At 56.8% G+C, this 16,565-nt stretch overlaps 1 protein-coding gene across 6 annotated transcripts in view; it reads left to right on the forward strand.

Moving 5' to 3' along the window:
• Positions 1 to 680: 680 nt before the first annotated feature.
• The window catches only part of NECTIN1 (nectin cell adhesion molecule 1), a 91,769-nt gene continuing 75,884 nt past the window's right edge, over positions 681 to 16,565 (forward strand). For 3 of the 6 annotated variants that reach the window (XM_032134013.1, XM_032134017.1, XM_032134018.1), the window contains exon 1: positions 682 to 1,267. In XM_032134013.1, the coding sequence (XP_031989904.1) occupies positions 1,186 to 1,267 (82 nt within the window). In that variant the 5' untranslated portion in view covers positions 682 to 1,185. Of the gene's footprint in view, positions 1,268 to 16,565 lie in introns of all 6 variants that reach the window. The other 3 variants (XM_032134012.1, XM_032134015.1, XM_032134016.1) reach the window with 2 other exon arrangements.

Consider the following 16,565-nt stretch of genomic DNA (forward strand, 5'->3'; position numbering starts at 1 on the left):
CATCAGCTCTTGTGCCGGTTCTGAATCCCCTCGCTTATCAGCGCGCACAGAGGGTGGCCAGGACAAGCTCCTTCTTTCAGCAGGCCCCAGGAAAACGCTGCGCTATCCACGTCCCAGGCGTTTAGGATTGTCAGTTTAGGTTCCACGTATTTCACATCGTACAGGGTAAAAAATATGTTCTGTTTGGGAGGTGAGTGTCGGGCAGCGCCAGAGCCGCGGCCCGGGCGCTCCGGCGTCCGAAAGGAATTCGGGAACAACCTCAAGTCCACAAGCCCCGGGTGCCGAGGCAGGAGCACCTCCGCCAACCCACAGCGAGGCGCCCTGGGCCGCGCGGCGAGCCGGACACCGCGAACAAAGCCCAGCTGCCGCCAGCTGCCAACATCCGGAGGGGCGGGCGGCGAGCCCGGCCACCCGTCCCGCCCTCGGCGCGCATCCCCGCCGAGCCGCCGGGCGAAGGGTTAACGCTGCGCCCTCCTTCCGCCGAGCGCTGACATCACGGGGCAGGCCCCGCCCGCGAGTGTGTGCGTGAGTGCGAGCGCGGCCGCCGAGCCCCGCACCGGGCACCGCACCCGGGCACCGCACCCGGGCACCCCCGCCCCGCGGCCGGCCCGGCCCCGCGCCCCCCGCCCGGCCATGGAGCGCCGCGCCCGGCCCCGCACCGGCACCGCCTGAGCGCCGCCGGGGCCCCAGCGCAGGGCGGGCAGCGGGCGGGGGCTGCCGAGCCCCGCCGCCGGAGCCACGGCACCGCCGCAGCCCGCGGAGGGCTCTGCCTCGCTGCTCTTTATTTGTTTTGCCTACCCTCTGTCTTTTTTGTCTGGGGTTTCTTTTGGTTGATTTTTTCAATTTTTTTTTTTTTTTTTTTTTTTAATCGCATTTCCCCCCCCCCTTCCCTCGCCACTCGCCCGGGCTCTGCGGAAGGAAGCGCCCGCGCTGCCCCGCGGCCGGAGCGCCCCGCGCCCGCCCAGAGGGGCCCCGCGCCCCGCGGATGTGCGGAGCTCCCCCCGGATCCCTCCCGTCCTCCCGCCGGCTCTTTGTCCTCACGCACCTACGACCTTTTTTTTTTTTTTTTTTTTTTTTGAATATTTTTTTTTTCAAGCAGACTTGATCATCACCGGGGGCTGGGAGGGTGGGGGGCCCCGCGGCGCTGCCAGACCGACCCCTGCCCATCGCTCCTAAGGAACTCTCATGGCTTCACGGCTGCAGACAAGTTGCCGTGCATCGTGCTGGACTATCGGAGTTTGCATCCTGGCAGCCGCGCTCCTACCAGGTGAGCCGGTCCCCGGAGGGCGCTGGGCTCCGCCGGGGCGCTGCGGGGCTGGAGCCGACCCCCGAGGGGGTTTGCGGGGTGCCCGTGGGGGAAAAGGGGTGCGGGGAGTGCTGCGGAGCGGCGGAGGAGGGTGGGATCGGCGTTTTGGGGTGCGCGCCCGGGTCTGGAGCAGGTGTGGGAGCATCTGTGCGAGGGTGGGAGAGATTCGGGGCCGGTTTCAGCTTCGGCTCGGCTCGGAACAACACGCTCGTTTGTTTTGGAAGCAGCTGCAGGCAGCGGGCTCCGGAGCCCTGCGAGCTGAGGCCGTTTGTTTGCTTTTTGGATCGAGCAGCGTCTAGCGAGGCGCAGCAGCCAGGCTTCCCCGGAAAGGCAGCAGCCACGAGGCTGGGCACGGAGCGCAGATGTTTCGGGAGGAGAGATCGAGGGTTTAGGCTCTCCAGCATCCCCAAAATCCCCGCTCCCCTCCACACACACTTCCCACGGGCTCTTTTGCGGAGGGGCTGGACCGCTCCCAGGTTTCAGAGCTTCCTTCACTGCCTGTGAGCTTGGCTGCCTGATGGCATCTTATTCATCCCTTTGGTTCCGATCCATCCCTTGGGTTCTGATCCATCCCTGGAAAGGAGGACATGGGCAAAGATGCGGATCGACTGCTCCCCAGCTCGGTGGAGCCAGCCGGGCGGTGGCAGAGCAGTCCGTGTGTCCCTTCCCGGGGCTCCGTCCTGCCCCGGGCTCCAGCACAGCGCTGGGAAGCGGGAGAGTGACCCACTTTGGCGAGTGCCCTGCGGGGACTCATTTGTTCTGCTCCAGTGCAGAACGGGTTAATGCCATCCTGGAGGGCTTTCCGGGAGTCGGAGCCATGGAAAGGGGATCGGCAGTCTGCGTTTACAGCTTGTGAATGAACTGAGAGATGCAACCAGAGCCGATGTTTTTTGCCTTTTTGGGGCTCGGCTGCTGGTGGCTGGGGCTGGAGGGCTGGCAGCGGGCACATGTGTGGATCCAGCCTTGGGCAGGGCTGGGAGGCAGCCTGTGCCCGCAGCAGCACCGGGATCTGCAGCTGGAGACAAGTTGCGGTGAAGGCAGCGTGGAATTGCTCCACTCCTCCGATATTGGGGCTGGGGCAGCGTCCCAGAGGAGCAGCCAGGCTGGCTGGGCTGTGACTCTGAGATGTGACCGCAGTGAGCGAGCTCTGGGCCATCGGAGCAATGCCAGGGCCCAGAGTTCCCTGGCGCTGGGAGGTGATAACATCAGGACATGGGAGATCAACAGATCACAGCGACAGGATGGTCTGGTTAAAATGGATGAGGGCAGAGATGAAATGGGAGGGGGTGGTGATCCAGAAACCGGGGAGGCTGTGAGAGGGGAAAGGTTAACAGGGCGATGAGAAAGCAGGGCTGGGTGTACCTCGGTATTCCCAGGACAAAGGGATCTGCTGTGCATTGCAAAAAGAGGTGACGGAAGGGACAGCCTCGGGCTCCCTGCGCTCCTCTGTGCTTGCAGGCAGGTGCCTGGCTGAGCTCCGGCTCCTCGCAAGGACTCTCAGAACTTTCCATGCCGTTCTTCAGCCGGCCTTCCCTCTTTCTCGTCCTTCCACCCAGCAGCCCCGTGCTTCCTCCCCACAGCCCCGGGAAAGGCACTGGAGGTGCAGTAATGCTGTGGTGACTGTGCTGGGGAAACCAAAAGGACTTTATGCTCCCCTGGGAATTGCTTTCACCAAGGAGACACTCAGTGATCCTGACACAGCCTGGCATCTCACCTTGTCCTGCCAAGACTTTTCGTCCCGCACATCTCCTATTTTTGGCTGGTCTCAGGGCTGTGCTGCCAGCAGTCAGGCAGGCTCGTCTGTGCCACTGCAGTAGCGTGGCAGTTTGTCTTGCACTGTCCCACTGACAGCTCTGCCAGGGTAAGCCAGTGGTGCATCTCGTGGTGCCTTGCCAAGGCCGGGGTACAGCCAGCTCCGCAGTGTTCCAGGAGGATAATCCTTCCCAAACCCTGGCCCTGAGCACCGGTGCCCTGCAGCCTGCGTGGGCGAGACTCTCGACCCGACCAGTTTAGTGGTGGATGCACCACAGCTGCAGGAGTGTCTGATCCTGTATATTATTTATTCATTCCTTTATTTCATTTGTTTGGGTGCTTGTGTGGGCTGTGGATGGACCCAGAGCTGCAGGGAAGGACCAGCACGGTGCTGCACAAAGCAGAGAGTCTTTACCAGACCCCAGCTCTGGATGCCTTCCTGAGGCACGCAGTTCCTCAAGTTCACACTGCGTCGTGCCAAAATCGTGTCTATACACATATATAAAGCTGTGTTTAAGCTTTGAATACAGACAAGCTTAACAGGGAGAGGAAACTCAGGATCCTCTAAGTGAATTAGTAGCTGTGGACTTGTTGGAAAATGTGCTTTCATACCCAACACTCCAGAAAGATCAGAGCACTGCCTGCTCTTTGGAAAACCTTTCATGTCCAGCTGATCAATGCCATTTCATTCTGTTCCCCTTCAGATAATGTTAGCTTTTTTTTTTTTCTGATAAGGAAATAAAAGTTCCACCGCTGTAAAAGCTGTAAGGAGTCTCGTATAAAAATCTGCTTTACAAATTATCTTTAATGCGAGCAGTTCAATCGTCCAGAACGGATTTAATTCATGGTTCCTGCAGCCTTCCATGCCCATCCATTTGGAACCAGGTATCAACTCACGCTCCATTCACGATACTGATATCAACAGGGGTTACTGGAAAGCCGTGGGGGAAGGGGAGGAGAGATCCCAGGCAGCTGATCTGCAGAGGTTAAGAACACTTGCAGTTAAATTTATGCCTTACAAGTCTTAACAATCTGTCTGTTTATCCCCGCCGTGGCGTTCCTGCAGCTTGAGACGCAGCCACAGAGAGCAGAGGCATCATCTGTGCCTGGTCCTGCCTCTGCGCATCTGGGCCTCTGTTCCCAAATGCTGTCTGCAGACAAATTCCTCGCTGCTATTGCTGGGCTACCTCCTGATCTCCCAGAGGGGCCTGGGAACACTTTGCAAAGTGCTTTGAGATGCTCCACAGGGGAGAGCTGCAGAGGTGGCTGGAGCCGCTTTGACATGGGGCTTTTCCATCACGGCGCTTGAAAGGAGCATTGACTGAGCCGTGGTGACCTGCAGGGCTGAGGTCAAACTTGGCTGCAGCTGGAGGGAGGGTTCATTTTGGGGAGGTACAACAGCTCTCTGGAGTGCTGGGAATAGCCAAAGCGTGTCACTGCAGGATCTGCTCCATCTTGTACTTTCTAGAGCTGCTTTAATATCCCAAAGTAGCTTCCAAAATGCAAAAAAAGTTGCCAGACTCTTGTTCAGCCTTTGGGTTGAGCTCTTGGTTGTTACTTTTTCTTCCCCCGCCACCTGCTTCCTCCAAAATCTCTGAAACAGCAGCATCAGGCTATTTCAGGAAGCAAAAGCGTGTCTTTGGCTGGTTTTTTTCTCATTAAACCTCACTTAAACCGACCGGTCGGGTTTTACCCTGGCGTGAATTGAGGAGCTCCATAGTGTGTCAGCGTGGGTGAGGCGCCAGGCTGGGGGAGAGGCAGCTCAGCCCACGAGCAGGAGGGTGTCTGCCCCATGGCACAGCCAGGGAGGGCCCTGGTTGATGTTTGCTCCCTGAACCCGCAGCGTTAATCAAGCAGGAGCTCCCAGCCCAGCGCACACGGAGCCATCAGCAGGGAGATTCCAGGGGCAGGGGCACTTCCAGCAGCACGTCCAGTGCTTGGGATGAGCTGGTGGCTGAGGAGATGCTGGCAGAGCCTGGCATATCTCTCCTTGCATCACCCCTCCTCTGGGCCGCAGCTGGACCAGCCACAAAGCCAAGTTTAAAGGGAGGCACCACAGGGCTCCTTTGAGCAGCGCTCACACCTCGGCTGAATCACGGAGGGAACCAGCAGAGCCGGTTGGTGTGACCTGCTTCCCAGGCCTGGCTGCCACTGGCATCTCGTGCCCTCTGCTAGTGCCACTCAGGCTGGGGACAGCCTGGGGCGACGGCAGCAAGTGGCCACCCCGAGGCTCTGTCCCACCTCCAGCGCCCTGGGGAGTTACACAGCACTGCCAGCAGACAGGGATGGAGGCAAGCACTGCAGGAAAAAGGGGTTTTAATCCCAGAATCCAGAATGGTTCAGGTTGGAAGACACCTTAAAGATCATCTCGTTCCAACCCCCTGCCTTGGGCAGGGCCACCTTCCACCAGACCGGTTTGCTCCAAGCCAGACATTTTTGGAAGCAGCAGGAGTCAGGCTGCATGTGAGAGCTGCAGGGGTGAGTTGGCCAGTGCTCCCGGAGGATGGCCACAGTCCTCAGGGCTGCTGAGAAAGGGTTTGAGTCTTGCAACATCCTTGCCCGAGGTGCCGATGGCTCTTGCTCAGTCCCTTTCACAGGCCAGCCAGGCTTATCAGTGCAAAAAAGCAGAAACAAATGAGGGAGGGACAAAGAAAGGTACTCAATCTCACAGCCCCTGGAGATCTTGCTTTTTCAAATAACGTCAGATTAAATCAGGGCAGCTGTGCTGAAGGGTGAGCTGGTGCTGCCAGCCACTGGAGCAGGGACCCAGTTTGCACTGGAGACACCTCTTTGTGTTAATTACCCGAGCTCAGCCATCCCAGCATGGAGAATTCTGAGCTCTGCAGCGAGGGCTCCCGAACCCACAGCAGCATTCCAGGTGAAGATTTATTTAACTAAGGAACGAGATGTCTCATGACACGTTTCCTCCTGGCTGCTGTTAAGCCATGGATGTTCTCCCAGGTGCAGTTTCCTTGGCTTCTCCCAGGGAAGGATTAGTCTGGGCTGGATTGAGGCGCATCCCGGCACACGCACAGGGTTTTCAAGGGGAACCTTTCGGCTCTGTAGCAGAAGAAAAACCCTCACCAAGCTGCTCAAATGCTGAAGCACCACTCATGGGAGGAAGGAGAGTTTCTCCTCTGCCACCACACTGGGTTTAAAGTCCCTTCTCTGTCACATGGAGAAACGGGAAGGGAAATTTGCTGCCCTTTGCAGCACTGTGTTCCTTTCCGTGCTGCGTCCCGGCCTCCACGGGCACCTGGGGACACGTGGGGAGCTCAGCTCCTGCTGCCCATTGAGTGTTTGTCCCGTCTGGGGCTGATTGCTGCAGTCCCAGGGCAGGCAAACTGCAGCTCCTGGCCATGAGAAGGGGAGGCAGCTTCAGTCCCCAGCCCGGGGGGACAGGAAGGCCCAGGATAGGGAGGCACAGAGGGCCTGGCCAGCGGTCTCGACACGTCAGCAGCTCTGTGGGGTGCTGGGGATGGGTGGGAGGAACTGACCCAACCTGATGAACCATCTCTTCTCCATTCCCCCACCTCAAAGCAGTCCCTGCAGGAGGTTTATAATCCTCCCTTGACATTATTGGGTGTGATGCAAGAGGGAAGCATTTCTCAGCATTATCCACCCAACTCTGCCTTGCTCTGCTGCAGGCCTGCCCTCCCTGGCTCTGAGCCAGACCAGCTGGGACTGGTGGACATCACTTCAGCCTCCAGGTGTGCAGGGAGAGGAGCTTAGGATCAGTGTGATTCTCCTTCCTGGGAGTTAAGACAAAATGAAGGGGTTTTCTGTCCTCCATCCCAGCCTATTTGCCTTTCTAGCTGCAGGAAACAGCAAAGTGCTTCCATCTGCTCCCGACCACGCAGGGATGCTCCAGATGCGGTCCAGGACCTGCAAATCACATCCCTGCCTTGGAGCAGCGGCAGGCACCAGATGGACCACCTGGCTGAGAGACAGCAGGTACTCCCAAGCCTGGTTAGGCAAGAGGGCTCAGCCTCCATCTCTCTTCGCAGCAGTTCTCTTCCTACCTGGGAAACCCTGTAATCAGGCTGATTTTGAGGCTATTTTGCTTCTCTCCTGGAAGATCCATGCCTCCCTCTCCCTGTGCTGGAGAGAGGCATCCAGAGGCACGGCCAGGAGTGTCAGAGGGTCCATGCAGCTCGCAGCCAGGGCTGACATCCAGCCTTTCCAGAGCCATTCCCAGCACCAAGGCCTGTCTGTGAGGGACAGGAGGGGGCTGGAATGAGGTGCTGTGTGGCCACCTGAGAGCAGAACCAGCCTTGTGCTCTGTGAGGCTCCAGGCAGCGAGGCTGCTGCAGTGCAGGCTCTGTAGCTGTGTCTGTGGCTGGATTTCACCTCGTGTCTGCTCCTTGCACTGAGGTTCTCACATGTGGCAAAACCAGGTTTCATTTCTTATCCCCTGGCAGGACACCCTCTGGATCGAGGGAGATGCTGCTTGAGCAGCTTTCCACTGGCCATTTTCACAGCCCAAGGGCAGAGTCTGGGGGCAGAGTTCTGGCTGGGGACTCAGGGTCTGGTGCTGATGTGTACAAGAGGCTGGTGTGATTCAAGAGCAGAGGGCTATAATTAGAGGTTGTTATGTGCTGAGTGTCCTGGCAAAACCAAGGGTTACAAATGGTCCCTGATGGGCAGAAGTCACAGACCCAGGGGAGAGTTTAATAGGAGAAGTAGGGGAGGAAAAAGGTGAGGGTTTCTGCCACTGTTCCTGATTCCTGTGCAGAGCAGCTTGACACGGGATGGTTTCGCTGTCCTGTGTGAGGAACTGTGGCACTCAGGGCAGGGAGAGCAGCCAGGGAGGGATAAATCCTGCCCTGTCCTTGAGCAGCCCAACGTGAGCCAGCTCAGCTCGAGCCTGGTGCCAGATGAGTTATCAGTGATGAGTTATCAGTTCTGTGGAGTCATAACTCACCCTTCACCCAAAGCCATGGCCCTGATGGAGGTTCCCCTTGCCTTGAAACGTCTCCTAGAATTAACACCACACAAAGCCTGCAGCCAGGAGGACACTTTTCACTGGAGAATTAGCTGCATCAAGCTCTGGCTACCTTTTTCTTAGGAAGAGGCATCCAATGGGCTTTACTCTGACTTTTCTTGGGCTACAGAGTTAGCAGAGACCCCTTGGAGGCAAACCCAGAGTCATGTTCCCACCAGCGCTGATGGCTATCCTAACCTGGGGGTGCCAAAACTAGAGGAAATGTTAAGGATGGATAACCCAGGTCAGAACACACAAGGAGATGATCTCCCCCACTCTGGAGGGGTTGTATTTCCTTGCTCTTGCCTGTCCCCTCACTTAGCCAAGGCAGTGTGAGCAGCAGTGTTGTTTTAAGGGCTGGAACAGGAGGCAGCAGCAGATTTGGTGGTGCACAGCTGCACAAGCTGCTCATTCCTCGGCCTCTTTGGGCTCTTCCCCTGGTCAGCTGCACCAACAGAGTGTCTGGGGACCATGCTGGAGGGAGGGGCATTTCTGGATACGGGCGAGAACCAAGGCTGTGCCCATTTATGGCCGCTGAGGATCAGGGATGTGTTGCATAGCAGCATCCCCACCATGCTGTAATTCATATCAGCTGCCAGTTTCCATTGGATACAGGACCCTCTTGGCTCTGCTAGGCTCGATGGAGTGCTGGATATTTTACTTGGGAATGGTGAGTTTATTTTCGTGTGCAAGGTTCTGAGGGAAAGGGCAGCCTTGGATCTCTTTACTCCAGTTCAGCCCCCCAATATCTGGGTGCTGCCGTGGGAGCAGGAGAGGCCAGGAGCTGTGTGTGTGTGAGTTTTAGGGAGAAACTTTTCCCAGCGATGGGGCTGAGCTTTGCCAAATTTACCTCGTGCTCGGGTTCAGCAAGTGGGGGGGGAGGGCTCGTTGGGATCTCCTCGCACAGGGAGTGATTACAGCGTGCTCTGATCTTCGCAGGAGGCTTGTTTGGGGATTTTCTGGATGCTGTGATGCCTGATGGGTGTGCTCATGTATCCCTTTGATAGGAGGGATCCTTTGGGAGGATGGCAGCAGCCCTGGGGAGGAGTGGGAGGGAGGGAGAAAGGCTTGAACAGAGCGGAGCTTGTAAAAGAGGGAATGTTCTCCGTGCCTGAGGAGGGAACGAGGAGCAGGGCTGAGGAACAGGGAGGCTGCAGTGGGTGCAGGGAAAGGCAGTGCCCTGGCAGTTCTTAGTTGGGGTTCTCCAGGAGAGCCAGGCTGGGAGCTCTCACATCCTGTCACCTGCAGCCTCATTCAGCCCGAGATCAGTCAGCTCCTGACGATGGATGTTCACCCAAAACCCAGCCCGTGTGCAGGGCAGGCAGCACTGACCAGCCGGAGCACAGCAAAGGATCGGGAAGGAAAACTGCCCTGGTGATCCCGCCCATGCCGATCCATGGATTCCCTGCTCCAGAGCTCAGGTGGCCTCATCTTGGCTGGGACAGTCCCCTGGGACATCATCCCAGACACGGAGCCAGCAGGGACAGGGCAGGAGTCACCCCTCAGGATTCCAAGGATTTGCATTTGCTGCTGATTCAGTTGGGAGCTGGAGTAGCAATTTGCCAGTGAAAGAACCTTTATCCCCTGACTCCCCCAGTCCTTCTGGGAGTTTGATTTCTCAGCTCACAACAGAATGATGGTGGTAGCAGCAAATTCTCTAGGGCTAATATTGCCAGCTAGCACACTATAGAAAGAAAATTCTTTATTTGTTGGCGTGGCAGGAACAGACTTTGGAAAATGTACCCTGATTTTTAAATACCCATTTTGCCTGTGGTGTAAATACTAAAATGTGTTTTTTCTCTCCCCCCTCTCTCTCTCTCTCTCTCGGAGTTTAAAAATATCGCCAGCCTGGGGAGGTGCATCTTTCACTGAGATTTATAATGGCTGCTCTCAAGTGATCTGGAAAATGAGCCTCCCTCTGCCCCATCCAGCCTGGCACCTTCCAAGAATTTATTTCCTTTATTTGTGCGAGCCTAAGAATACTTAGCGGCTGCATCTCCGCTCAAGCACTCTAATTATTTAAGTTTTGTTTATGGCCACTCTTGGGGGAGCTGGGTACGTCCAGGCTGCTGCTCCTTCCCTCTGGGTAATCCAGCCCTGCACTAGTGCTGTTTAATAATGACCAACGAATCACAGATGCTGCTCCATTTGCCCAGGTTGGATCACCCTGGGTCCGTAAATTGGCCAAGCCCTCGGAGCAGGGGGGAGCGAGACATGCCCGGGCTCCTGTGCGAGCACAGAGCTTTGCTCTGAGTGCTGCCCAGTGCCCCGTGCCCGTGCCAGGCTGCCTCGTGCCTTTTCCAGTGATCCCCAGCTCACTTCTAGCTCTGGTAGAAGTGGGAGCAGGTGGGAACCTGTGCCTGAGGGGAGGCAGGAGCCTGGGATGGCAGGAGGCAGCGAGGAAGAGGAGGGAGGCTCCTTGCTGGGCTCTGCGCACCTCCACAACCAACCTGTGGCTGCCTCTGCTCTCACCCCGGTGCTGCACCCCCTGCCCACAGCACCCCACGTCCCCATCTCTCTCCCGTTATCCTGCTCATCCCAAAGCTGGAGTTTTGGCAGTGAGGGGTTCTTTTCCCAGCCCTGTGGCAAAGCTCCCCAGCCCCAGTGAGCTCTGAAGGAATCTGTAGTCTCGTGGCCGCCTCTGCTCCCGTCACGCTCGGTGATAAAGAGAGAGAGATTTTGATTACATTATGACAAGCAACAGGGAGATGGAGTGAAAGCTGCAGTCTGCCTGTTGTAATTCCAATTAGCAGGGGTAATGTGGCCAGAGCCTGACAGCTGTATTGATCCCAGCTTTGGATGGGGACAGCCTTTCCAGGGGTCCCTGGGGCATGGGGCCGAGCACAGGGACGGCTGTGGGGCAGGGGAGGGGAAGAAAAGCCTGTTTATCATGGAGCACTTGAGCAGGCAACTGCATCTCACCTTCCAAAATGCCACAGCCAGCCTGGTACTTAAGCTCCCTTCCGGATTTACCTCAAAATCTGTGCTGCAAAACACCAGTGGGATTTCTCTCCACATGCAGGATGAAGCAGGCTTCTCCTTGGTGTGCACGTGGAGTGAGTTTATCAAGACTTGGGTTCTTCCCTAGACGGAATGTACCCAAGTTAAACAAATCAACAGCCGGGGAACAAAAGCCCAGGGCTGCAAGGGAAGGGGGAGTTTCCCTCTCCCACTTGAAGGCAACTCCTCAAGGTCAGAGCTGAGGCAGGCTGGCAGGGGCTGTGGGCAGGCTGTTGGTGCAGATGCTGTCTCAGCTGTACCCTCTCTGTGGCAAAGGGGAGGACTCCAATTTGCAGTTCTGCTGGTATTGATCTGAGACCTTTCACTGCCTCTAAACTCACTTTGGAAATAAAAGGCTCAAATCATTCTCTTTAAGTACATATTTTTTTTGTATTCTTGACATTTCAAATGCTGCCGTGCCCGTGGAGTACCTTACAGTACCTCACTGGAAATGGGAATATCTGCTGCCTCACACCGACTCCTACCAGGCGTGAATCAGCTTTTACTTACAGGGAAAGAATGGCCTGGAGGTGATGGCAAAGGCAGGCTGAGCTCAGAAGGGCTGGCAGCATTTCCTGGCTTTGCCACAAGCTCCCTGGAATATCCTTGGCCAGCTCACTTCACCTCTGTGTGCCTTTCCTTGTCAGGAGCTGCCGGAGCTGTCCCTCTCTGCTCTGTGTCTGCAGGGTGCCTTGCACACCTGATCCTCCCTGATCCAAGTAGGAGCACAGGGAAAGGTGACTCCCCTTTATTTGACCTCTTTTCAGAGGCAGGCAGATCCTTGCCCAGGGAGTTTAGAAGGCAGGGAATGCTTTTGCATGGATCTGTGTACAAATATTCTGTCAGTGCAAACACTGGGCCCAGTTTCTGCCTGCTCTGGGTGTGGGATGTTCATGGAATCGGGGGAACATGGCCCATTGGCTTCCCTGCTCGCTTGAATTCAAAGGTCTCTTGATTTCTCAGTCTGCTGGTTTTGCATTTGGGTCACCTCTGGTTTCCAGAAGAGGGGTTGCACATGGGTGAGAGGTGTGGGCTGGACATCTCTGCGCAGCCCTGCTGCCTTCCCACCCACACCCAGCCTCTTTGCTGGACAATGCACCAGGGATGACTGTGACAGGGGTTCACGTCGTGTCCTGTCCTTGGGTCTGCCGTGGGTGCTGAGGCAGGAAGGATGTCCTGCCATGACAGCAGTGGGAGTCTCCTGACACCTGCAACGTGTTTTGATTTCCCAGAAGCTCCCTACATGGCTGTGAACAGGATTCCTGACACTTGAGTTGCCCCGTGGCAGGATGCAGATAACAGAAGCACCCTTTATTGCATGAGCGAGCACTTCCAAACCTCTGTGGTCCTTCCACCAGGTCGTGATGGAACCCAGGCCCTCTGAGCCACCCAACTTGTCCCAGTGTGAGCCTCACATGGCACCGATTGTGGCTGCTCAGACAGCAGATGGGTTTAAACAAGTGTCTGTGTGCTAGAAAAGCTCTCCAGTCTCTCTCCTGGGTAGATGATGATTTCAGCCATATGCAAGAGTCTATGGCATTCCAAGGCTGGGAGAAACTTCCCTGGGAAGAACCACAAAGAGCCACTTCATTCTGTGGCCAAAGGAGCTGCAGGATTCATTGGAGGAAGGAAGGGAGGTTCACATCCAAGCTCAGTGGAGAAGCAGGGAAGCGGCAGAGTCAGCAGCTGCGTCCTGCCTGCCCACGGAGTCTGTCTGCATCCTCCTCCTCCTCCTCACCCTGCAGCCCCAGTGCACCCCAGCACCCCAGGCTGGGAGTGTTCCAGACTGGGGGAGTTATTACAAAATCCTGGTCAGGACACAGAGAGAGAGATGGAGGGTTTAAAGTTCGATAATTGTTAATTATTACCCAAGCTTCCCAGGAGACTTTCTGGGAAAAAGACATGGCTCTCTTTTGCAAAGGTGTTTCATGGAACATTAGTCTCTGTCCTGGCCACACTAAGCCCTTTCACTCTGCTTCTTTCTGCCTCCTGTGGGATTCATAAAGTGCTGCTGGAGAGCTTCTTATCTCAGAGCTGAATAATGTTTGCAATACAGGGAGGGGAGGCAGCTTTGATCCGGGAAAGGGAGCAGAGGGAAGGAAGGAGGTGGGCTCTCGGGGCAGGAGGAGGGTGTGGGGCAGGCTGGGCTGTACTGGCGCGTGGGATGCGGGCACGGCTGCTCCTGCACCCAGCCTGTTCTGCAGAGAAAAGCCCTGGGATTCCAGACACCAGCAGGAAAAAAGATCCCCCTGTGAAGGAGAGGAAGCCCCCCAAAGGGGTGCTGGTGCTGCCATCCACCCCGGGAGGCTTTGCCCTCCCTGGCAGAGCTGCCCTTCCCTCTCCAGCAGCGGCGGCCGCATCCAAGCTGGCAGAGGAGCCCTCTCCGGGCGGGAGCCCGCGGGCCAAGGGCCACACCTGAGAGGCAGGACGGGCTCCCGAGCTTCCCACGGGTGTGGGCTGGGAGCCGGTTGGGCCAGGCTGGGCCCCCAAGCCAGCACCCAGCACCCCTGAGAGCGTGCCAGGGCCACGGGCAGGGAGCAGCCTGGCAGGGAAGGGAGGGGAAGGGAAGGGAAAGCGAGGCAGGAGGGGTTCGGCTCCCCACTCCCTGCAGCCTCCCAGCGCCATCATCTCCCACCCTGCTGCCTGTCCTCAGCCCCCTCTGGCTCCTGAGCCCTGAGAAACGCTGCTTCCCAGTCCCAGAATCTCCTGGGGACTCCCTGGGCAAGGAAAGCAGCTGTCTGGCCCCTGTGGGAATGGGGACAGGGCTGCAGAACTCAGCCACGATCCACAGGGATTTGTGTGGAGAGAAGGATGTTGGGATAATGGTGGTAACAGCTCCAAAACTGGCTCTGGAGAGCAAGTGTTGCTTTGGGTTTTTTAGGAGAAAATGGGCACAAGCAGCTGAGACAGCCTGTGCAGAAGTTCCTAAAGGAACAGCCATGTCTTTTTATTTTTCCTTTTCTTGCAGCAGAGTTTCTCGATGCCTTCAGCCTGTGTTTCCCCACAGAGAGCCCTTCACCTGTGCAGGCCCAGACAGCTTTGGAGGCTTTGAAGTGTAGCTTCACACTTGCTGCTTTCCCCCAAAAAGGGAACCAGTTCTGGGGCTGAGCACAACAAGCTGCATCAGGTTTGCAGCTCCCTCTGCAAACACGGTGAGGAAAGAGGAGGTGAAAGATGAGGTGAAAGAAAGATGAGGTGAAAGAAAGATGAGGTGAAAGAACACCCTGTTCTCTCTGGGTGCCCAGAACAGGCCTGGCTGCTCCTCTCAGATATTCCAGAGGAGCTGTGAGGATCTCCAGGAGGGCTCAGCTGTTGTTTGCCTGCTCCAAAGCCCCACACCACGGCCCCACGTGGATGGTTAATCCACAGGGAGATTAGTGGCTGAGTTTTATCTTCACCCACCCCGCTCCTCATCCCAGTCTGGTCGGATGAATCCATCTGGGAAAGACAGTGAGGCTGGGGCAGCTGAGCCCCGTGCCCACTCACTGCAGGGATGGGAATTCTGTCCCCTGTGCCCGTCCTGTTGTGCAATGCCGTGGTTTAGGGGTGAGGTTTGCTGGAGGCGGGCAGGGAGATGCTCCAGATGTCTGAGAAAATGTGGATTTTCCCACAGCCAGGCGAGCCCAGGTGGATCTCAGACGGTTCAGGCCCCTTGGGAGGGGAGCCATGTCCCTTCTTCCTGCAAGGACACCCCGAGGAGCCACCGAGGCCTCGCCACGGCGGGAGGACGAGGGAAGGGGTGCCAGGGGGGTGACCTCGCTGTCCCCAAGGCGTGTGGCCCTGAGCATTTGCCTCGAAGGGGGATTTGGCTGCCAGGCCCATCTGTTCCTTCGGCCCGTTGCCATGGCGATGGGGGTGGCTTGAGATGGGCCGGGGACGCCGGGAAAAAACATCCAGGCAGGAAAAGTGTTCCTTTTTTTTTTATCCGCGGTGGAAATGAAGGGGAGAGGGAGGGGACCCTTCTGGCTCCTCCCTGTGTCCCCCTCAGGGCTCTGCTGTCCCCAGGCTCCTCCTGCTCTCCGCCTTTCCCAGGCTGGGTCTCTCATCCACGTGTGTGGCAGCAGCCAGGTGAGGGTTTGGGGCTGTGCAGGTGAGGTCTGAAACTGTTCAGGTGAGGTCTGGAGCTGTTCAGGTGAGGGTTTGGGCTGTGCAGGTGAGGTCTGGAGCTGTTCAGGTGAGGGTTTGGGCTGTGCAGGTGAGGGTTTGGGCTGTGCAGGTGAGGTCTGGAGCTGTTCAGGGCTCTCCTGCCCCTCTGGCATGGCCACAGGCAGTGAGGATGCTCTGACAGGGGGCTCTGCCTCTCCCCCAGCCCTGGAGCCATTCCCATGGAATCCCAGACTGGTTTGGGCTGCAAGGACCTTATAAAGATCATCTCTGCCCAGCCCAGATGCCCTCACCTTGCCCAGGTGTGCAGCCAAGAGGAGCCTGGCAGCTTGGTTTTAATGCAAAGAGTCACTTGTCAGAGTGAGTTACTCCCAGTCTTTCCAGTAAAAAAAAGCCTGGAATAGAGCGAAAATGGTGCCCTGCTATTTGTGTGCATATGGCTCTGCCTGCCTGGGTGTATCTCCAGTGGAAATGGCCTGGAAAAAAAATCAAACAAAAGAGGAAACAACAAATAAATATCTGCTTGTTGACAGTGAGATCTGTGGTAACGTTTGACAGACGAGAATGAAGCGAACGCGAAGTGACAGATTGACAGAGAGACAGACATGTTTTTGTGCTGGTTTAGCATCCTGGTAGGAACAGAAGATAATTCAGGTTGCAGGGGACCTTGAGGGGTCACCTACCTGCCTGTTGAGGTGGGTGGGTGTGCTAAACACCTGCTGGCGAGAGCTCAACACCCCTGGTCCCCCTTCCCCTGGCACCACAAGGCTGCTCTCAGTGGCAGGGCTGGCAGGAGCTGGTTCCAAGCTGGTGGTACTGGAGCTGGGAGCAGCATGAGCCTGGGAGAGGCAGGGGGGCAACAGGAGCAGGCTGGGGGAAGCTCTGTGGTTTAGTGATAAGGGGGTCTTGGTGCAAAGATTGGACTCAATGATCGTGAAGGTCTCTTCCAACCCTAGTGATCCTGTGACCCTAAACCCAGGGGCCATTCTGGGTAGGACACAGGCTGCAAAGGCAGGCTGGGGATTTTTGATGATGAGGCTTTTTGTTTGTTCCTCCTAAATCTGGGGAAGCGGGATCGATGGGGTGGGTTCTCTCTGTGCATTTTTGTGGTGGAGTCTGGCTGTGCTGGCTGCAGTCCCAGCCGGAGATTTTCCCATCTCCGGTTTTCCCCCTGCCCTGGACACATCTCTGGACACGTCTGCTCCCAGGACATGAGGCATTTCAGATTGGATAGGGCTTGGAACAACCTGGAAGTTGTCCCTGTCCATGGCAGGGGAGTGGGAAGTTGATCTCTAAGTTCCCTTCCAACCCATTCCGTGATTTTAGGCTTTGGGGCCAGGAGCAGGCCTTGTTTTCCCAGCATCAGACCTGAGGCTTGTGCTGGGAGCTGAGAGGAGGAACCAGGTGCTGCCATGGCCC

The sequence above is a fragment of the Corvus moneduloides genome, chromosome 25 (genome assembly GCF_009650955.1).
Source record: "Corvus moneduloides isolate bCorMon1 chromosome 25, bCorMon1.pri, whole genome shotgun sequence".
Taxonomy (NCBI): Eukaryota; Metazoa; Chordata; class Aves; order Passeriformes; family Corvidae; genus Corvus; species Corvus moneduloides.